This window comes from Dendronephthya gigantea, unplaced genomic scaffold (genome assembly GCF_004324835.1).
Source record: "Dendronephthya gigantea isolate DGI-Jeju-01 unplaced genomic scaffold, DenGig_1.0 000027F, whole genome shotgun sequence".
Taxonomy (NCBI): domain Eukaryota; kingdom Metazoa; phylum Cnidaria; class Anthozoa; order Malacalcyonacea; family Nephtheidae; genus Dendronephthya; species Dendronephthya gigantea.
Genome location: NW_021163037.1, coordinates 1,036,214 through 1,051,602, shown reverse-complemented (window position 1 = coordinate 1,051,602; position 15,389 = coordinate 1,036,214). Strand labels below are relative to the sequence as shown.

The following is a 15,389-nucleotide window of genomic DNA, read 5'->3' as shown; positions in this document are numbered from 1 at the left end:
GATTTGGGAGAAAGCGCCAATGCAGGTACAAAAATGGATGCAACACGGGCTAACAGTTAACTGAGATTTTCATATAATTATCAATCAGCTTTAAAGTCCAGTTGACCATAGTAGCTAAGTGACGAAATGAACTTATTGACACAAAAGGTTTCGTGCTGTTTTCACGCTCTATATATAAATATATATATATATATATATATATATATATATATATATATATATATATATATATATATATATATATATATATATGCTGTTTAGGCAACCAGTTGAAAACATGTTTACTTGGAGTTGTATCTGGTTTAAAACAATTTATTAAAAAGATTCTAGATTAAAAAGTACTAAATTTTCGGTAGCTAACTGCTACCTTCATCAGAGTTCTAATGTTCAAGCAGTATAGACAGACTATTATATAGTGTCACTATCCTTGCATGATTGAATAATTGGTATGTAAATTTGAGGAAAATGTTTATGCTCATTCACTGATCTTTTGTCCAAAACCGAGTGCAATGACTCAAGGAAGAGTCTTTTGTTTGTGTTATGCACTTTCTTTTCCAAAATCCTAGCATTCTCCATTGACACTTCATGACCGGTACTTTCTGCATGGTCTTTAATCGCTGACTTAATCTCTCGTCGTACGCCAGGTTTATGCTCAGCCCATCTCGATTTCCATGATCTTTTACTCTCGCCGATATAAGTGAATTGAGAGTAGAAAGTAAAAGATCATGGAAATCGAGATGGGCTGAGCATAAACCTGGCGTACGACGAGAGATTAAGTCAGCGATTAAAGACCATGCAGAAAGTACCGGTCATGAAGTGTCAATGGAGAATGCTAGGATTTTGGAAAAGAAAGTGCATAACACAAACAAAAGACTCTTCCTTGAGTCATTGCACTCGGTTTTGGACAAAAGATCAGTGAATGAGCATAAACATTTTCCTCAAATTTACATACCAATTATTCAATCATGCAAGGATAGTGACACTATATAATAGTCTGTCTATACTGCTTGAACATTAGAACTCTGATGAAGGTAGCAGTTAGCTACCGAAAATTTAGTACTTTTTAATCTAGAATCTTTTTAATAAATTGTTTTAAACCAGATACAACTCCAAGTAAACATATATATATATATATATATATATATATATATATATATATATATATATATATATTTATATAATGTATATAATGTATATATTTCATCAGTGTTTCTGTCGTCAGTGTTTCTGTCGTAAAAATTCTCGAACAGTTAAGCCAACGTTTGACCAGTACTCAATCCTGTTAATTGCAATTGCTTTAAAGCTTTCTTTCTGCCTTCTTGGACAAAACTTGATTGGAGATTTGTAATTATGGTCCACTCTAGAAACATTTTCACATGCATGATGGGTTTTGTGATCGGTTGATGTATTCGATGAAGATAGCAGCAAATACTGATTAAATCGGATATTGTCCAATATAAGACTTTATTTAGGCGGTGTCCTCGCCGTTTACAACGCCACAAGTCACAGATTCTCGAACACGCAGCTGCCACTTTAACTTCGCTTTGGTAAAACTTTTCCTACACTCCCGAAGCGATATCTAATATTTTAAATTATTATTGTACGAAATTAATGGGGTATATAATATATACGACAAGTCTTCTTTTCGACCATTAACCTGAAGTTGTTTATTTTAACCGTGGTCATCATGCGGCCGTCCTAATCTTAAGCCCCCTATTAAAGCTATTTAAAAAACGACTATATTTAACGTACCACAATTATGACTACCAAATCCACGGTGGCTACAATGTCTCAATGAACGATCAGCTTCAGTACACCGCACATCATCCATCCATATTTGACCAGTTCCTGCTCCAAATTCGAACGACAACGTTCCCGTTGAAAACCCGAGTTCGCGACAGACCACATCGTTGTTTATTTGGGACCAACCATCGCGGCAAACAGACCCCCAGATACCTTGGTGAAAAATTTCCAATCGACCTGAACTATACCCGTTGCCGTTAACAAGCCTTAAACTCTGAAAATCCATCTCAATTTCAGAACTGATGTCAATTGGCAATGTTTCCGTGCCATTTGCAATGAGGTTTCCATAGACATGCAAACTTCCGTTTCCAGAAAACTTTATACTTGCACCAGGTTGGATGGTCAGAGTTGCATTCTCATGAACATTTACTGTGCGATTTATTTCCAAAGTTTCATTTTCAAACTCAATTGTGTGATCTTCGTAAATGTCTGTGATAAATCCCGAAGTGCATGGGACTACACAAAGACAGAAAAATTTTAGTAAGGCTAAGCAGAAGAATTTGCTTGCCAAACTGGTGTTCCGACCTCGGAGCACCTTCATCACGGAATAAAAATATTTTATAGATATATCTGGATTAAAACACACACTATAAAAAATGCAAATACGTTAATGACTGCAATTAACTGAACATCAAGGGCGCAGTCAACAAGAAGCGAACAACAAGAGGTCAGTCCAATCGTTTGAATTTAGTCATTTTAAGAGGTTAAGCACTAAACGCGAGAATTCGCAGGATACGTGATATACCATGATAGCTATGCTAGTTATGACTAGTGCAAAGCGATCAAAACAACTTTTTTGTACTTCGTGTGCGTTGTCATGCATGCAAATTTATATATTTTAGTGTCCATGACTATATGCAGAACTTTTGAATAGAAGATCTGCCACATGCTGTGCAAGAGGAGAGAGAGCCAGATTTTAAAAGAAAGGGCTCTATAGGGCTCTTAAATAGATGTGAATTGAACTTTAATCGTTAACAATTGCTATAACACGAGTTCATCAAATTTGGTATGACAGCTGTTTAAAATAAGCGATCAGGAGTGTTTGGAGACGTCATCTCGCACGCTCGCCAGGCGAATTCATCGTTACAATAATATTTCCCGGTAAAAATTTGAATACGAGGCTAAACTTACAGACAAGTTGCCACGCGGCTCAAAGCAGTTCATATATATATATATATATATATATATATATATATATATAATATATATATAATATATATATATATATATATATATATATATATATATATATATATATATATATATATATATATATATATATATGTAAATATTCTTTCGAGAAGTTTTTAAGGAAGTAAATTCTTAAAATATTTTTTGAAAGTCATTTGCCGCATGGGCCTTAATTTTCTTTTTGAAATTAGTTTCTTTCTGTGTCACCAACCTTTTAACAACATTCCTAGGGTTTTTAATTCTTATCAATTAACTGTCTAAAATAGGTGATCGTGGTTGCTTGGTGACGTCGGCAATTAAGGAAACGACACAAATGAATTCCTAAAATGTCAGTGCATATTCAAATCCCTTTCTAAACGAGGAAATCATTGTCCATGCATGCCAAGTTTTTTCCTTCAACTAAACAATTATTAAACCATCGCTACGCCAAAAGCATACTTTCGTTTAGAATATTTAAAAGAAAGAAAACCATCTATTAGCGTTCATTCACACCATCAGTTTGGCAACATGGTTAGCTAGAGCCAAGTTCTGGGGCCGCTTGACTGGATAGCGCTATATCCACAGACTAATGATTTTCAACCGTTGTAAGCGTGCTTGATAAGCAAAAAACTAAAAAAATTGAGCGAACAATCATTAAAGAGAATTCGCATTACTTTAATTTAATGACTCCAAGCACTCCCGCACACTCACTTTTTATAGCTGACCCTCTATATAGCAGCTGTATGCAACGTTATATGTTTCCAGATAAAGCACCTGGTATACGAGGATGCCGCAACAATAATCATACTGGGCATGAAACTAGTGCAAGCAGAAAGAATTTTGCAGAACGAAAACGTTGGTTGTTGGATTTGCGTGCATTGTCACTGATGAACGTAATTAAGAAACTACAATTCGATATCTTCGAGTTGACTCTGCACTGCAGCACTTTTGTGTAGATCTGCCACCTGATCGAAATAATAAAGTATATTATTTTTCTGAATGTTTTAGAAATGCAAAAAAACTTGCAAGGTGAAATAATAAGTTAATAATCAATTTGTCTGTGGACAACGTATACTTGTTTTTTGCCCTGCTTTCGGTCCGTTAACCTGGAGCCTTCATCAAACAATTCATCAAGAGAGAAAGCCACTGAACAGTGTGTGGCGTGCTCTCTCGATTTTGAAATGAATATTGAATGAGTGTGAGGATAATTTATTAATAAAATCGAAATATCACGAACACGTCTTTGTCTTGCTTTAACCTTTATTTTGGTTTTCAAGATATTAATTTCGCTCTTTTTCAAATGTGTAATTTGAGTACTATTATCTTCGTGGTATATGCACGAATGACAAGTAGAAGTTAGGAAGATATTACTGCCAACATTAGATAGATAGCTCACAAAAAGACAACTACGTGGATTAGATATGTAGCTTAGTTGAATGTGATTTGATTCGACGACAGGAAGTGTATTTACCATTTCAACACATTAATTTTTTAAAAACCTAAATAGATTTGTGAACCACCATAAACGAAGAATGTTTTCTTACACGCATGGAATCAAAATGGATGGAAAGAACGTAATCAGATACCTATTTTCGATATCACACTTCGATCAGTACATTTCACAGGGCAAGTTGTTTATTTCTCTCTCATAATTTGGCCTTTTTGATCCCCTAACTTAACCGCTCGCGGGTTAGCTGATGTTAGCCTATTTATAAGAATCGTGTTGGATCAAACAAGTGTGCGATTCGTTTTAAATCGCACTTCTATGAGTGACGTCTCGGCTGGAATCCCTCTTGCCATAAAATAAAGTAATTTTGATTAAAGATGTTAGACTACCTGCGTGGCTAATGACTACAGCGTAAAATAATATTAACACGACTCACTCGACTTCGGGCCCAACCGGGCACAGCTCCGTCAATGCTTGCGGAGACTTTGGCCTTGAGGCGTGTCGGTTGAATGTCTTGTCAGCCGAATTGGCTGTCGGTGAAGGTCGTGTCGATGAAACATGCGTCTGTCGTCCAATTGTCTGTCGGCCAATCGATCGTCCGCGCATACCGATTTCGACAACTCACTCGGTAGAAAAATTAATAGACAAATCGTCTACTCAAGTTCACGTAAATTATTCTACATCGCGAAAACGAAGCAAAAAGCAGCTAAGACCAACCTTTTACGTTGTTAGCTATGTTATTTTATTTATAATTAGTATATGCATGGCATAACACGTGCAAAAAATTGGATTATGTTTGAGACATGCTTAGTGCATGAAATACGTATACAATCCCATATACATATTGCTAAAAAGTTTTCAAAAATAATTACGTTCATTTCATGTTCAGGAAGGTGATTTTGTGTGCAGCGGGTTTGAGGCCTTTTATTATGGTATAATATTGTAAATTCGGCACCACATTAATAATGTTATGCCAGTAAAGTATATATTCGAAACATTCGTGCACACATGTGGTATTATTGTTCACCCGTATAATTATACTGCAAGGTTATGCTTCCAAATTAATTAAAAATAATCTTGTGAGTGCTACTCTTCATACCAGGAATCAAAACGATGATTCACGTAAGAGCCCGCATCATTTAATTCAATGCGAACAGGACGTCTCATTGAAATTTTCTGCTTGTTTCTTTTCTTCTTGAAATAACAAACCTTATAATTAAAATAATTACGTGATGAATTTACTAATGAATTGGCAGTGGACACGGTCTTTGTTCCACTCGACTAAGGCTGTCATTCCTAATCAAGTTATTGTTGTTTTCCTGGCCATGTTTATAAAAAGTATTAAAAAGTTGAAATCTGTTTGGCAGGGGAAGTTTTTTCACAGCAAACACATTCTTGAAAAGAGCATTAAGACAATTCTCACAATTAACTATTTATTTTACAGTAAATAATGTATGTACTTACGAAGATAGGAATGAAGACGAGGCAAATGAATCCTGCTCCTCCGATGGCAGCAGTTGCACCAATTAAGGCATTCCTATCCCTCTCATCATCTTCGTCCTTGCTTGGAGTTTGAACCGTAGCCTTAGGTGTGGTTGAAACAATTTGCGGCAGTAACAAGGATTTATCAAAACGTAATTTGTCCAAATTGCCCTTGTCATCACTGGCATCGGCCACTGCCCTGGCAAGACTACTTGAACTGACTTGCTTATTTTCCGAGGAAAACTCAGTTTGGATATTGGCAATAACACTTCCTTCATCGAAATCAACGTCGGATATCCTCAAAAACCCAGTCATTTTTTCAAAGATGTTTATCATGGCCTTCTCTACAACACCTCTAAGGTTTTTATAATCGCTGCTATTTTTATCTCGATAGCTCGCAACAAATACATAGTTAAGAAGCCTTGCTCGAAGGGTGACAATTCTTTTTGTTGGGGTGAGTTGCGTTGATGTCACTGTACTGACAATTTTGCTAGTGGGAGACGGTTGCATATGAGAGGCGATTTCTAATTTCCCAGATGATGCATGATACATAATACTTCTTGGAAGTGAAGTGGTGAGACTTGCAGTTTGAAATAACGACGATGATTCTTGAGTCATGGCACTCGTTTGAGATGATGGTGATGGTACTTTTGCAACAATGATACTTGTTGATAATAATGATGACGACTTTGCAACCACGCTACTTGATTCAAGTCCTTGTTTCAATGTTTCTCTGACTATCGGTGGTGAGGATGTTTGCGCAAATTCGCTAGTTGCTGGGAGAGACTGTGTCGGCTGGTAATTTGTAGGACTTGATTTAATTTCTGATGATGAATGGCCAGCTACAATGCTTGTCGTTAGTAGCGTCGACGATTGTTTCATCCTAGTCGAAGTAATAAAATGTGAGCTAGATTGTACATCAGCAATGGAACTAGTCGAAGGTATTTGCGCCGTCTTGCTAGGTGTTTGAAGTGATGGTGTCTGCTGATAAGCTGTTGAATTTGATTCGACCGCCGACGTTGAGGTTGGAAAGACTACAACTGAAACAATGTGATCAATAACGACAGTCAAAGTTACTTCACGAGCACATGGCACCACACCACCGTCTTGAGCTACAACTGTTAACGAGTATTCACCAGGTTCAAGAGTACTATTCGGAAAAATTCTTCCATGTGAAGTTATGAAGAAATTTCTGTAGGGGTCTGACTCCTCTGTGATGGAATATTGAATTTGTCCATTATTTCCGTAGTCCGCATCACTCGCCAGAATATCGACCGGCAATTTGTATTTTCCAGGTAAAGTACCAATTACTGGACAATTATCTTTCATCTTGGACGGTTATCGTAACTGTTGCCTCCGAACTTCGAGAAGGAACACCATTATCTGTAGCAGTGACCGTAAATGTAAATTGTTTTTGAGAAAGGGTCTCGTAATCTAAAACATCGTCAGCAAATACTGAGATTTCACCGCTGTCTTGGTTAACCATGAAGAAGCTCGCAAGGCTTGCGTCTTCGATAATGTATAAAACTTCCCCGCTGCGTCCATGGTCAGTATCATTTGCATATACGCTCAATACAACAAAACCTTTTCCTCGGTTCTCAGATACGGCGGCAAAATATGACTCGTTTGTGAATGTAGGGGCATTGAGATTTTTTGACACTTCTTCAGTACAGTTTTCGCCGTCATACTGTTCAAAACATTCACATTTATTCGGAGATACGCATTGTCCATTGGATGAACAGTTGTTCTTGTCATAACACGTCGGTGTTTCACACGATAAGCCAATCCAGTTATCATTGCATTGACACTCTTCATAACCAACGCAAATCCCATTTCCTGTAGCGAAATTATGGTACGATTTTTTATAAGCATAGGGATATATAAGTTACAACATTATAATAACAAGTATATGACATACATAATGCTAACATTCAAAATAATGAATGTGCCAATGTGGCATGCCCCCAAGGCATGCTCATTGGCATGCTCCAATGACGTGAATTTTTAAATCCTGGTTTACACGGGCCGGTGTTATCGGAGAACTTGCTATTTTTTCATATCAAAGAAAATTTGCCAAAGAAAATTTGCTCGTGTGAAAGGGGAATAGATTAGTTGATCAAACAATGCAACGGCATGAAATCGAAACATCGAGTATTTTTAAGAATTTGGATTAACTTGTAGGCTTCATGAATATTATCTTAAATTTTTCTGCGGTTGTCTAAATGGTTTGAATCGCGACATTGAGGATATCGTACTCAAGACGTTAGATTTACGTTAGCTGACTTAGCTCGTGCACTGACCAGAGCAACGACTTCGTGATTGACATGAGAAATCCAGGCACATCTCCCCTTCATAGCTCATGTTGCACGAACACAGATTTGGTTCCACGCACGTGCCATTTCCAGAACAGTCGTTGACGTCAGAACAATCATATTGACTGCAGTTGGATCCAACAAAACCAAAGAAACAACTATAAATACATAATTCAGATCATCAAACATGGAATGAATCAGGGGCGGATCCAGACTGATGCGAGTGATGCGAATGCATCAGTCAAAATTTCACGAGCATAATAATTGAACACTAAATATGGAAAATTGCAATAAATACGGAATTTTCTAAAAATCTCTGATAAAGTATATTATTTACTTTCTTTTCGGGTTACACTCTCCTAAAATTCGTAAAAAACAAAAAATGATTGTTAATAAATCCAAACAAGGCAAAGCGGGACGATGTTTGAAATTTTAAATGAAAATTTCGTCTTTCTCTCGTTGTACGTTTGGTTGTCGCGACATTATATCCCCAAATATGTCGATTATGCATCCACTCTGACTCTTATGCATTATCATATTACGGTCAGTGGACGCGTTTACGTAACATTGGGAAAAGAGTGCATCACTACGTGATGTTGGGGAGAAATGCGCATCAGTGGCGCAACAGTCCCGAGTCTCTTTGGCCGAGTTTCCCCAACGCAACGTCATAAAAACTATTGTTTTCGTGCATACGCAACGTTGGGAAATGGATGCTGACTGATGCGTTTAGCCCGCGATCCAAAATATCGCGTTTGACTGATGCGCAAATCCATAATGCGTCACCTAATATGCTGGATCCGCCCCTGGAATGAATACTAGTTCATCATTTTTTAGCGCAGGAAGAGTGGCTAGGTTTTTTAATGTAAAAATATCCGCTGAACAGCCAACAAGTGCATAATCAACAAGGGACAAAAATATTTAGCCAGCAGGGCCTATTTTAAGGATTTTCGAGTAGGGGGCCATTACCATAAAGGGACCTCTACCTGGCGCAAGTATAAATGTTGATCGTGACCAACTTGGCCAACGGGTTGGGCAAGAGTAATATGTTTTCGCGCTCGACAGATGATATTAAATAATGAAATAACCGTCAGCAAAGGTTGGCTAACAGAATGCAAAAATTCTAAATAAATATACATTTTCGTGAACTAAAGCAATATTTCTTTTTTATCAATATTTTACAGGGGGTTTTTACTCGGGGGCCAAAGTACTTAACTTGGGGGGGGGGCGACATTGGGTTCTAGGGGGGCCATGGCTCCCCCAGTTTATAATTATGTTAAAAGAGGCCCTGTTAGGCCGTCTCAAATTTACCTGCAAATATTTGTATCTCCAGTCACGTCATTATTAAAGATGCATACACCATTATCAGTACAGTTGTTTAAATGCGAGCAGTCCAAGAAGATACTACAATCAGCTCCTTGATATCCTCCAAAACAGTTACAATGATTAGGTCCAACACACTCGCCTTTCTTAGAACATTGATTCACTGCATCACAGTCAGGAATGGAACAACTAGGTCCAGACCAGCCACTCACGCATTCACAAGTATCAAATGCAATACACCGTCCATTTCCTACGTTCATAATATTATAGATCTTATACTTATATAAAGCGTTCATACCCAGTGTGACCTTGTTTTGTAAATACATTTAGAATAATACCTGAGCAATAGCCAAGTGATTCACATGAAGTCACATTACATGAAGCTCCACTATATCCGGTGTCACATTTACATTCGTCAATTCCGATACAAACGCCATTTGAAGAACAATTGAGGACGTTGTAGCAGTTTGCGATGGTAGCGCAACTTGGGCCTGAGAAAAATAATCAATTAGCGGACAATGAAAATTTCTAGCGAAGATATGATACTTTAATATCTTTAGTTATTGTGGTCATGTGCGGAGCAAATGATAAAGAAACGGCATTTTGCAGACAGAGTATGGAAATAAATAGCGCGCATTTCCAATTACCCATATGTCGTCAGTACGTCTTTAACACCATATTACACAGGTTATCCCCCCCAAAAAAAACGAAATCATCAATTTTTATCCCATAATTCATTGAATATCGAGTCTAACGAGTTCATTTTGTTAATTTTTACATAGCAAAAAAGATAAGTTATTTAGCTTTCTCACAATATCTTTTTTATGATATGATAAAGGATCAGTGCTATATAATACTTTTCCTTGTATAAAATAATCTACAACAGCTGCATATTTACCTGTAAAACCTACGTTGCATTCGCAAACATCTGTTGTCTTACATATTCCATGAACTTCTGACGTACAGTTATCAACAGCAAAACATGCCGCTTTCCTGTCACATTCTGCGCCTTCCCAACCAATGTCACATTTGCAGAATCCCTCAACACACGAACCACGTGAACAGTTTCCACAGCTGCCAATAGTACAGTCATCACCTGACCAACCTTCAAGACATCTGCACGTTGCATTCAGACAAAGACCTTTTCCTGTGCAGTCATTAGGGCAACCTGCAAACGTTTTTTTAGGAAAGTGGAATAAAAAGGGTGACTTTTGTTGAAGGAAATTTTGAAGATTTTTACAGAAGGATTATGTTTTAGTGTACCACACTAGTGATCGACATTTTCAAGATTATGTAATTTACGTCAGAGACAACACTGTTGCATTGAGATACAACGAATTTCCCTAATGCATGGATTGCATATGAGTTATCAAGTTTGCTTTGAAGAGCCGCTAAATGGCTATAGCTGCTCGTCCAGGGAGTTTTTTCTTTTCAAAGGGATTGGATCGCAAATAGAAACGAATCGTTTATGAACGAATATTTACCTATTTGCAAAGATTGTTGCTCTGCAAACGATGTGTCGTTTGTCATCAAGATGTCGAAAACACAGTTGTCCAAAAGTGTATTCTCCAGCCCATTTCTATTGCAAACACCTTTTGCTTCCTGAAAATGAAGAAGGGAGTTTCACCCTTTAAAACTTCCTTCTCTTTGGAACATATATAACCTTAACATGGAATGATGTTACGTACTTCGACTTGGTTTTGTGAGAAGCTATCTAAGGTATACAGGGGTTTATGTTCTTCATTTGTATACGACGAATCCATTACATCTTCAGCATGGAAATTTGAGGAATTCCAATTCCAACTGTTTACCTGGCCTGATCCATCGTGACTTGCTGTTATTCGCCCTGCAGAATTATTTTCAAAACAATATTCAGGTAATATATTTCCTTGATTTCGGGAAGAAATTAATACTCTACGAACTAGTAAAGCTATCGAAGAAATCAAGTGAAAAAAAAATTACAAGCTCACATGATTCAGCAAATTGAATGGTATCATTTTTATTATACTGTTCACCATTTGGACCAATCAAATCATTGGTCTCATCATCATCCATGAATCCACATAAACCTTCAGTGGCTTTGGTGAAGTCAGCGTTTGGTATAAAATTAACGTTAAGATAATGACGTGACATCACTGGGCTGTATTCCACCTCGACAGACACCGTGACTCCTGAATAACATAAAAATGTACCTTGGTCAATCGTGAGTAGAATAATGCAATGATGCATTTCTACGATATCTAATGTAGTGCTAAAAACCCTGACATCTTGACTCCTGGAAAAATCAAGTCTCATGTGACAAGCCAGCCACCCACAGACTGCATAGCTCTTTCAATTATCTTCAATGCACGGCTACGATGAACTTTTGCCATTTCAACATTTATTACTTAATTAATCTCATATTCTGTATAAATGCGAAACAGTGGGAGAGAATGAAAGGTTTTTTGTATCCAAATATTTCACACGTGCCAATAACAAGATTAATTAAAACGGAGGTACAACAATTGAATTGGTCAACAACTCACCAGATTTATATTGAAACGCCATGATTATAACCTGCGCTCCGTTGCTCTCGGTTCTATTTTCTGGATTGAAGATATTAAGCTTTATGGAATCGTTGGCAAATGATAGTTCTGCATTATTTCCAGAGAAATTCTGCAAGGCACCATTGACTCTGTAAAGTATCGATTAAATAATTTACTCATGTCATAAAAATATTTTATTGAAGAGCAGGAAATTTTATCGTGCAATGCGATTAAACCATTTGCATTATAGGTAGTGTTATTGTTATTGGTTAATCTAGATTTTAAATTAATAATTAAGGGTACTTCAATACCTTAGCATTGGTAAGTCGCGGGGTGAGGAAACTGGTTGTGTAGTTATTGTAACGACGTTCTCAGCCACTTTAAGAGCAACTGCTCCAGTCAGAGAAGCTCCTTTATAACCAAAGAATCGTATTTGCATTCCGAAGTCATTTGTGATACTTTTGCAATTCCAGAACTCTCCGATACCAAAATAGTCGAACTCGACTCCTGCAAGTTGGTTAAAAGAGTGTTTCCACGTAGAACATACGGCAACAACTTGTATATGATACAGTTTTTTTCTTATAAGAAAGAATCTAATACAATAATACGTGCATACATTATACATATTTCAATTCAGATTCTCTACAATTGCATGCTACTCCTCTCCTGTTGTTAACATTGACTGTTGTTAACATTGACTGTAACCCATTCATGAAATGCTATAAAATAAATACAAACCATCAAGAGTTTGTAAATGGGGATCTCCCCACCATCGAACGGGCCTACGTCTTTCGCAGCATCGACCTTGCCAACGCCTTCGACACAAACATCTTGAGCGACAAGACGAGTCGGTCACACAAAAGCCATTTCCTGAACATCCTTTAAAATTGGACACAGTAAAATATTACGAAAATTGTAATAAAGATTTAATGTCTTGGGTTTTTGCCGGAGATGGCATATAATATTGTGAAGAAAGTTTCGCAAAATTATCTATTATAGAAATGGGGTTTTAGACTTTTATAAAAATATTCTTACCCAATTGCACGTAGACAACTTAAAAAATTTCTTTACTATCCTAAGACATAGAAAACAACAGTATTTACCTTGGCATGGCCAACAGTCAGGTTGCTGACAATTTGGTCCTTTTCGACCAGTGACGCACACTGGTGGAACACCGCAGTTGAATTTCTTTCTGCATTTACACTTTTGATCTATCCACACTGGCTCCTCACCGTCCTCGCATACTGGGCACCTTGAGAAAAGACATTATAATGATATCAATTAAATACAGAATTAAAGCGGGAAAATATTTTTATCAAATATTCTGCTAGACGACGATGTAAGCAATCTCACAATAAAGCATAAGTATATCATCGCTGGAATTAGAAATCTGTGCCAGTTATTTCTATATCACATTACAATCGAGTGATCAATCTCCAGCGTTTGAACTCTTTACTTGCGAAAATTTGCGTAGCTTAGTGAAACAGTTAGTGAACAGAAATTTATGTAGGGAAATTTATTGACTAATGAATCCGTCTAACCATCCTCGTACCCAGGGAATTTGGCCCTACACGCGTTCTAACAAGGGTGACTCTTGATTCATAAAAAAGCAGAAGAGCGATACCTTGTCTTATCTCAAAGTCATCTTCCATGAAGTTACTTACTTTTCTTCACATTTGCAACCAAAAGGCCCACGAGTTGACTCCAAAAATCCTTCACACGAGCATTTACATGGGCAGGAACCATCCCAGGCAATCGTGTCTTCGGTGCCGTCTTCGCAGGAACACGAACACTAATAAGAAGAGAAAAATATTTATCATCCTCGCTGATTAATGCCTAAGTGAAAGGACTAAAAATGCTATACAGGATTTCTCGGAAAGCTTTCGATTTCTTAAGTCAGTGGCGTACGCGAGACAATAATTGGGGGGGACATATTGATATATTCATATTATGCAAGATTAATTTCTTTTCAAATCCATTGTATTTACAGGTCTGTTAACACGAATATATGAATATGTGCCCCCTAATTATCGTCTCCCTCACGCCACTGTCTTAAGTTATGTAATATTTTCCAAAATTGTCAGATATAGAGATGCTACAATTATGACGTCATACAGCAAGGTGATGTTTCTACCAATGCTATTGTTCTCTCATTTTATTGTAGCGTTTTGTAGCGTATCAAAAATTGGGCGTAGTGTAAATGAGGCTTTAATTACCGGGCAAGATCCATCGGTATTCATTTCTTTTTCGGTGTTATCTTTGCACAAACATGGACATTCTGGTTTGTTGCCACTTCTTTTTCGTTTCACGGAATTATCTGGACACATTTCGCACTTGCAAGAACCATCTGGCATCTAAGACGAAAGAAGCGTAATTTCTTGTTGGTCCAATTATCTATGCATGAATGTGAAATTTTACATTAGACTCGTACTTAACTTGTTCAAGAGCTTTTCGGTATGACTGCATAGGCATAATCATAAACATACCTTTACACCTTTGGGTGATGATGAATCGCCTGGAATGCAGTCACATTCCTCTTCGCAGTCTTTAGTTTTTGGATCAATCTTGCCAGGTTTGCCATTTTTAATGCAACATGGCACTTTAACCGGACCGGTGGAGAAACATTTGCTGTAAAATATTGAGACAATTCAATCATACTGCCTATCGGAACAGAATATAGTACGCGGAAGCAAATTAGTCCACTTCATGCATGCTTAATAAGCAATATTAGCTTTGGAGACAGAGCTATGATATTGGCTTTGATAGATTTGGAGACAGAGAATCTAGTATATGAACTACTCTGCCCATTCTAACCGAGTCATTTAGCTGTTTACCATGCATTTGCGCTTCTGTTTTCTTGAATAAGCCGAAACCTGCGTGGGATAGGGATTTTCAACCACGGGTTTCTTGGTAAATGACTGTAATTCAGTCATTGTAATTGATGCCATATGAAAAGAAACGTATTTAGACCTATGTACCTTTGAACGTTCTCATACACTGGAATTCCAAAAAGTTTAAAATTTTTATTGTATGAGCCAATGTTGACTGTTAAAGATCCAGAGATCTTGGGCAATCCTCCACGGAAAGTAGCCTCTATGTTTCCTATTGAGTCAGGACATTTTTCGGTACAAAATTTCGCATTCAGCGATGTAGTTAATGGTGCTGTTAATTTGAAGACGAAGAGCGATGGGATAGTCGAGCCTTTCTTACCACCTGAAAATGAGTAACATAATTTCAGAGTTCTATTATATATTAAAGGAGGTTGAATCGCGAGTCATAGAAGATGTTTGGACTTCGGAGTGTGTACAATAGCAGTATTACAATACCTAA

The 15,389-nt window shown here is 37.3% G+C and overlaps 3 protein-coding genes across 3 annotated transcripts in view; all 3 read right to left on the bottom strand.

The window, feature by feature from the left end:
* The window catches only part of LOC114523292, a 29,808-nt gene extending 27,458 nt beyond the window's left edge, over positions 1–2,350 (bottom strand). Inside the window, exon 1 of the mRNA XM_028544170.1 lies at positions 1,753–2,350. Within this exon, the coding sequence (XP_028399971.1) occupies positions 1,753–2,344 (592 nt within the window). The 5' untranslated portion in view covers positions 2,345–2,350. The remainder of the gene's footprint in view (positions 1–1,752) is intronic.
* A 2,975-nt stretch (positions 2,351–5,325) lies between these two features.
* Positions 5,326–7,231, bottom strand: LOC114523291 (A-agglutinin anchorage subunit-like). The gene is made up of 2 exons (XM_028544169.1): positions 5,885–7,231; positions 5,326–5,629 (listed from the first exon to the last, which is right to left on the bottom strand). The coding sequence occupies exons 1-2, from the start codon at positions 7,229–7,231 to the stop codon at positions 5,507–5,509; spliced, it is 1,470 nt and encodes a 489-aa protein (XP_028399970.1). The 3' UTR covers positions 5,326–5,506.
* Positions 7,230–15,125, bottom strand: LOC114523290 (mucin-5B-like; the record flags this gene model as incomplete). The annotated part of the gene is made up of 15 exons (XM_028544168.1): positions 15,038–15,125; positions 14,276–14,687; positions 13,724–13,851; positions 13,163–13,311; positions 12,798–12,938; positions 12,371–12,566; positions 12,060–12,208; positions 11,505–11,705; positions 11,223–11,380; positions 11,019–11,136; positions 10,433–10,702; positions 9,873–10,025; positions 9,523–9,784; positions 8,203–8,372; positions 7,230–7,738 (listed from the first exon to the last, which is right to left on the bottom strand). Coding segments are annotated over exons 2-15 (2,742 nt in total), but the record flags the coding sequence as incomplete, so codon positions are not given.
* Positions 15,126–15,389: the final 264 nt, after the last annotated feature.

Coding starts and splice junctions, on each gene's coding strand:
- LOC114523291 (XM_028544169.1), bottom strand. CDS start 7,231: ATGAAAGATAATTGTCCAGTAATTGGTACTTTACCTGGAAAATACAAA. Junction 5,630..5,884: donor TCGTCTTCATTCCTATCTTC/GTAAGTACATAC, acceptor TTTAATTATAAG/GTTTGTTATTTCAAGAAGAA.